Source organism: Phaethon lepturus, unplaced genomic scaffold, assembly GCF_000687285.1.
Source record: "Phaethon lepturus isolate BGI_N335 unplaced genomic scaffold, ASM68728v1 scaffold20340, whole genome shotgun sequence".
In the NCBI taxonomy this organism is placed as follows: Eukaryota; Metazoa; Chordata; class Aves; order Phaethontiformes; family Phaethontidae; genus Phaethon; species Phaethon lepturus.
The window spans coordinates 1-6988 of NW_010510061.1; the positions used below are offsets into that span (position 1 = coordinate 1).

A 6988-nucleotide genomic window follows, 5' to 3' on the forward strand; every position below is an offset into this window, starting at 1 on the left:
CAAGAATCAAAACCACTATCATTTTGTGATCACTATGACCAAGACACCCTCTAACTGTCACATCACCCGTAAGTCCTTCTCTATTCGCAAACAAGAGGTCGGGCCCCTTCCCTAGCTGGCTCGCTCACCAGCTGTGTCAGGAAGTTATTGTCCACACACTCCAGGAACTTCCCAGACTGTTTCCTCTCTGCTGTATTGTATTTCCAGCAGACATCTGGTAAGTCCCCCATGAGAACAAGGGCTAGCGAGTGTGAGACCTCTTCCAGCTGCTTATAAAACATTTCAGCTGCCTCTTCACCCTGGCTAGGTGGTCTATAACAGACAGGCACCATATCTGCCTTGTTGGCCTTTCCCCCCATGATTCTCACCCATAAATACTCAACCCTATCGTCACCATCGTCGAGCTCTAGACAGTCAAGACACGCCCTAAAGTACAGGGCTACCCCACCGCCTCTCCTTCCTTGCCTATCCCTCCCAAAGAGTTTATAGCCATCCATTGCAGCACTCCAGTGGTGCAAGTCATCCCACCATGTTTCCATGATGGCAACTATATCACAGTTTTCCTGCTGCACAAGGGCTTCCAGCTCCTCCTGTTTACTGCCCATGCTGTGTGCCCTGGTGCAGATGCACTTCAGCTGGGCTATTGAGCCCACCACCTTTTTGGCAGGACATGTTTGAAGACATGTATTTGTACGTAACAGTGACTAATGAACAAGCGTCACACAAAGCCATTCACTATCTATTTGCGTAACATGCCTGAGGGGAAAAAAAAAAGTTATCCAAAAAGAATTCTGCAAGCAAAAGGAACAACTTTTCAAACACACTGGAAAACTATCGCCCACAATGCTGTATACAGCAGTATCCTGTCACTGCCAATCTTTAAGCAAGCTCAACAACACAAGTTTGCACATACTAATTTATACTGTTGTTTGTTGAAATCCCCAGTCTCTTATTTTCTTTGGAGTTTAGACCATGGAAACCCATTATTCCTGCTCCTACCAACAGCAGTGAAGTCGCATAGAATAGGTTACTAGCATAGGGTAATTTATGACTCACTTCATGTCTCAAAATATTTTATACACTCTGAAACTAATCTTTGTATCTCAAAGGCCAATAATTCTTTCACATTTAAAGCTTTGCCAGGGAGAGAGAACAGATGGAGGTGCATTCCTGAACTGAAAAGTTCCTCCAGGAAGGGAAAAAAAGTCCTGAAGAGAGAATGTCACCTGAGTATGACCTGTATATGGCTGGTGCTATAGAACAGAATTTTCTTTTTACTAATTCCTTATGAACGTAATACCCACACTGCAAGAAAACATGTTCTGAACGTCTGAGATGGAGAAACATCAGAAAGATATAAAATTCTGTTCCCTTGCATTTATCTTTTTAATAGTGATACTCTTATCTGTATAAATAGTTGTTATATACAAGTCTAGTCTACAACACAGACAATGCTTCTGTACAAAAGTGAAACTTTTTAAAACCATGACATGTATTAGCAGGGTTCATTTAGGCCACAGCAGTCTGAAGCTGAGGGTGAGGCATGTTCAACACTCGCCAATAATAGACTGAGATTCCTGATCAAGGAAGGAAAGATGTTGTGGTTTGTTTTTTTTTTTAAATGCTAGATGAGAAAGGCACAGATGAATTCTTAAAGTATTAAATATTAAAATTGACAAAAGGGAAACTAAGTTTTTCTAGCAAGCACCCTTGTTGATTACTGAATTCAGCAGGGGCACATATGTACTGCTCCATATCTGGGTTTTCGTGGAAATATTTTACTAGAAGAGGATTTCTTCCCTCCCAGTCCAATACTATTAAATCAAGTATTTACTGATGTACTGGCAGCAGAGCTGTCTTATCCTCTTAGAATATGTAAGAGACCTGGAAGGAAACCTTCTGAGAAGGTTACCATTTAGCTCCAAGGAAGTAAAGCTCTGTTTTCCATCATATTTTGTACTGACAGTTTCCTGTCCAGTTTAGTTTAGCCGAGAATGACTTCCATCCTTTGTAAACAGACTGCCATGTAAGATGGCTAAAGGCAAACTAAAATGTCAATATTACTCTGAAAAGCTACTGCTGTCCAAAAAATTAATTCCTGTGACACAACTGACATAATAGAGTAAAATCAAATATGTGATTTCTATTGGTAGAACCTCATCCTTGGGTTTTTTCCATACAAGGTCTGACATGTTGGTATTCGTGCTTTCTTCAGTACAGGTCTGTACTCACCAATAAGCTCCTTATTACGAACATCTAATGCCATATTCCTTAAGGCTGTTGCCACAGATGAAACAACTCTATCATTATCCATTCTCAGCAGCTCCACAAGGATTGGTAGTCCTTTTTCTTTTCTTACAGCAGCTCGAATGTATGCTGCAAACTATAGTAAAACCCCAGTTACTCACAAATCTACAACATTCTGGCTGAAATAATCTCTTACTAGATTGTAATTGTTAAGTATGTTAGGGGACATTTTCCAAAGAAAAGATGACATGTTAAATGCGTATCTTCTCTATTATAATAAAGGGTTGGCTTTTTGTTCCTTTTCACTCATTCCTCTTACAAAGCAATGTTTAAAAAACAGTGGTCTAACAGACAAACTATCCTAACAGATGACAGATTATTGAAAGGGAACAGGTTTGCATTTTGGTTTTTTTTGTTTGTTTGTTTGTTTTTTTTGTTTTGTTTTGGTTTTGGTGGTTTTTTTTTGTTGTTGTTGTTTTTTTTTGTTTTTAAAGACCAATTTTATAATGGTCATAAAATGAAAATGTCTTAGCTGTTTTTCTACAGCAAAGCAAGCAATTAACTTTTTTTTTTTATTTCTCCATGACAAATACATAACATCAATAAAGCATTCTCATGTGGTGTTTTTGTAACATACTGTATGCAAGGGCCACAAGGAAGAATGTATGGAAATAAGTAAGACTAATAAAGCCAATACAAACCTTTTATTTATGCTGGTCTTATTTTGACAGTACCTTCCCACCAGAACTCACAGCTAGAAGATGCTAGAAGATTATTTTTACCTAACATGCACTGAAAGAAAGCTTCTTCTGTTTATTTAAAATAAATGGTACCAATTTCAATCCCAGTTTCCATATCGCTCTTCCTGTCTACCATCTTTGTCATTGCTTTTCACTGTCAAAATAACATTACTCCAACACATGAGCACTAATGATACACACTAGAGAGAAACACTCAGATGCATACTAGAAAATGACACGTTCCTCCCAAACACATTCCAGTATCTTATTAAAAAAACAGCTAAAATGCAACGATAGGGGAAGAACAGGAATTCACATACCTTCCAGTTGCCCGCAGAAAGATTCTGGAGAGATCCTGCAGAGCCCTCTAGAGTAGCTGGGTTGGAGCTTTCTGCTAGAAGCGTTAGGTATGGCTTTACCACCGATGGGTGCCACAGCATTTCCACCCCTTTGGGAGACTTGGAAAATCCTGGTATAGGGCCAACTCCATCCCACTGAGAAACGAACATCTACTTGTAACTACACGAAACCTCTACATTTTCATTCAACATATGATGTTTTTTCTTTAAGCTATGGACTCCTCCCCCATTAGCTGAACTACAGTTGATACATTTGTAATACAAGCAAAACTGCAAACCTGATCCTCCTGTGAAGTTTTTTTTTTCTTCTTCTTTTTTTTCCCCCAGCAGCTTGGCTCTGAATCTTTACTAGGTGACTCTTTTCCTAACAAGTCATCCAATTCATTGATTCCTAGCAGACGTGCCTGAGGTACCTCCAGTTCCAAACGGTAAGAAAGGTTTCTCAAGGTACACACACAGTTTTCCACGGTCTGAAACCAAACCAGAAAGATGTAATGTAATTAGTTACTTTCTTACAAACTAACAAAGCAAACCAAACCAATTAGGTAGCAGTAAAAAGGGATTTGGAACACAAGCACCAAACCCTAGTTCTGGGCTTGGGGCATTGCTTCATCTGTTTCTCTGGGAAAACTGCAATCTCTCTCCTGATATACTCAAATATGAAAATATTTATAATCGTAATCTCTACTATAGTGGCTTATTTTTTAGTATTCTGGAAATGAAAAGCACAAGAGCTTATTATTTTATTAGAGAATGAATACTTCAACACTATGAAAACGAAAAGCACAGAACAAGTTACACTGTATTATGCAACAGAGTGATTGTGCATCAGCAAACTTGGGGTGGGAGAGAAGACCAGTTGAGCTAAGCCCGTGACAGTACTAAATTATACTATACAAACCCCAGAAGTTCCATACAGCTTAGCACTAAAAATCACTTAGATGGAACGCGCACGCACCTTGCTGTCATAATCCGATGTGTTCACACACGTGTGGATCACATATAGCAGTGAATCAACCAGCCCTTCGCAAGACCTCATCTGCTTCCGGGCTTCCTCACCTGCGGAGCTTAAATTCCTGAAGGGTGGAAATGATAAAGGAACACAGTATATTCTCAGATAGACATACATACAATAATTTTATTAGATAGCTTGCAGAAGTTTTTTATACAGCTGATTGATAATTGAGAAGTTAAAAGCAAACATACCATTTTGTGCAGCAACCCACCCCCAATTCTTACACAAGACAAATACGATCCAAACCTGCAATTTCAAGACAGCATTGACTCATTAACAAAACCAGGCATAAGCAGAACCTCTTTCCCACAGACTTTTCCATTCCAAGCCCCTTCTGTTGGACAAGTCCAAATCTACAGTTTGTATGTCCTGTAGAACAGATTGCTGAGCTTGCTTGTGTTAGAAAGCCCCTTTGTTGCCTCTTTTTGGAATTGGATTCATCCAGCGAGTCGTTCTGTGGTGCAGCCTCATTAACATGTATAATAGTGCTACACAGACAGAAGTATAAACATGTAAATTAGGGTGTAGGGAATTAGAATAAAGCAGCAGGGGGTTTAGACAAATATTTGCCTTCAAGGCCACCATACTGCAAAGCCTGAAGCTTGCACTGACTGGAGGCACATCGAAAATGGTACTGCTGCTAGAATATGCCACCGTGCCTAGCCATAGAGGTGCTTTTTCTCTAGACGTCATGTTTGCGCCGCTACGCTAGCACAACCCTATGCTCCAAAGCAGTGTAAAGCAGTCATCTTGAACAACAACAAAAAGTAGTTTACGAAAATATTCTGATGTTTAGAAGGGTTACCAGCAAATAAAAAGGAATTCCAGTTCTGTTTAAACACAATGGCCTTACTCTGCTGTTCAATGGAACACAAATTGAAATCTAACAAATTAAAATTATAAACAAACCTACAGACGAACAGAAATAGCTCATATAGTACCCCTGGCCCTTGAATTCTTTTCAGATATTTTAGTTGTGCCTTTTATTATTCTGAATACTTTTTTTCTTCTTGCTGCTGTTTGAGAAATTCACGAAGGGAATAGCCAAACATTTCTTTACTGATACGTATGCATATACAAATATAATTTTTTCAATGTATACAACAATAAAGAATCACCAAAAGCACAGTTTTTTCCCTAAATAATATTCATGAGCCCTACACACAATATAAAAATTGCAGTAATTAAGAGGGGAAAAGTGCAATGATTGTAATGTATACAAAAAACAACCAAAACTTAACCACTAGCCATTCCAGTTAACATCTCCTAGGGACTAACTTCGTACTTTGCATATTTTTCTAATACGGAAAAAAAATATGCAAAAGCTACCTAAATGATAGAACTACATGTAATTTATAGACTGCAACAGTTCATCTTAAAAATCACAGTATCAAAAGGACCTGCTGGATAACATAATTGCTCTGTTAAAGGGAGTCTTCTAGAACAGCAGATTACCTCAGGCATCCTGTAGTGTTGCGCAGAACTAGGGAAGTCTGAAATTTGATTTTATGATCATCATCAAAGGAAGAACTGTTCCATCCAGAATGTGGCACTATCACAGTGTTTGTTAGCGTTGACAGAGCATCTCTAATGATTGTCATCTTTACTGCATCACATGAAGACAAGTTCCAGAGGACCCCTTAAGAAAAGATTTCCATTGTAGTAAAGTTAGAAAAGACTTGGCAAATAAAAAGCACCATTAACAACGTAAAAGACATCACTTTAAACAGGAGAAAGGTAATTTACCTATGCAAAACAAAAAGAAATATAATTAGTCCACATGTAATATTATTCTGACATTATTGGTCAATAAGTGGTCAGCAAAACTGCCATTAAAAGATTCACTTTACAAATTGAAATAAATATTTCTAAACTTCACATTATAATGTGCTTAGCAGCCTTCACTCTAGCTGTCTGGCGGCTGCGTAAGCTCTTTGACGCAAGAGTTGGAATGAGAGATGATAATGAGAATAACCCTAACAGATCAGCAGCTAGGTCTCCCACAATACTGAGAAGGAAAACATGCATGTTAGTGAGGAAATAATCTTCTTAAAGAAAAAATACTCATCAGACACACACGCTGACTGACAGGAAATGTTCCTTCCTTTCTTTCCTGAGGTGCAGCTCATTCTGCTACCTGACAGGAGAGGGGAGTCCCCACGGCACTACAGGAGTCTAGAGGAACATTCCCTACAAGCACAAAAACTCATCTCATCTGCAAAACACCTTTCCATCTTTCTGAAACATGCGTGCCTCAAGCTCACTGTATCTCTCGAATATCTTTCTTAGATAGCTAAAGATCAGTCCCCTACTGACTACTTATTAATGGGAAGAAAAATCTGTCTTCTTTTGTAGTACGCCAGGCAAAATGCCAAATCAGTGCAAGCTGGCATAAACGTGCCAGAGCAGACATGTCCGTTCCTAAAGAGGTTACTAATGGATATGCTGGATTAATTCAGCACAAAACTTCACGTAAAACAAAAGATGAAAGTCAATGAGTCATTTGCTGTTAACTAGTTTTAGTGATGCCTGTTACCTATATGCACATTTGCAGGCGTGCACGCGCAGTCGCTGCAGCTGGGACGGAGTGGGGCACCAGCGACACTGCTCCCTGAGCGTGCCAGCAG

At 39.1% G+C, this 6988-nt stretch overlaps 1 protein-coding gene across 1 annotated transcript in view; it reads right to left on the bottom strand.

Annotated features, from left to right (window-relative positions):
• Positions 1-2180: 2180 nt before the first annotated feature.
• The window catches only part of PKP4 (plakophilin 4), a gene marked incomplete at its 3' end in the record, with an annotated part of 54827 nt that continues 50019 nt past the window's right edge, over positions 2181-6988 (bottom strand). The window contains exons 11-15 of the mRNA XM_010295868.1: positions 5817-6000; positions 4305-4422; positions 3625-3816; positions 3308-3481; positions 2181-2383 (exon numbers count right to left, since the gene is read on the bottom strand). Of these exons, the coding sequence (XP_010294170.1) occupies positions 2181-2383; positions 3308-3481; positions 3625-3816; positions 4305-4422; positions 5817-6000 (871 nt within the window). The remainder of the gene's footprint in view (positions 2384-3307; positions 3482-3624; positions 3817-4304; positions 4423-5816; positions 6001-6988) is intronic.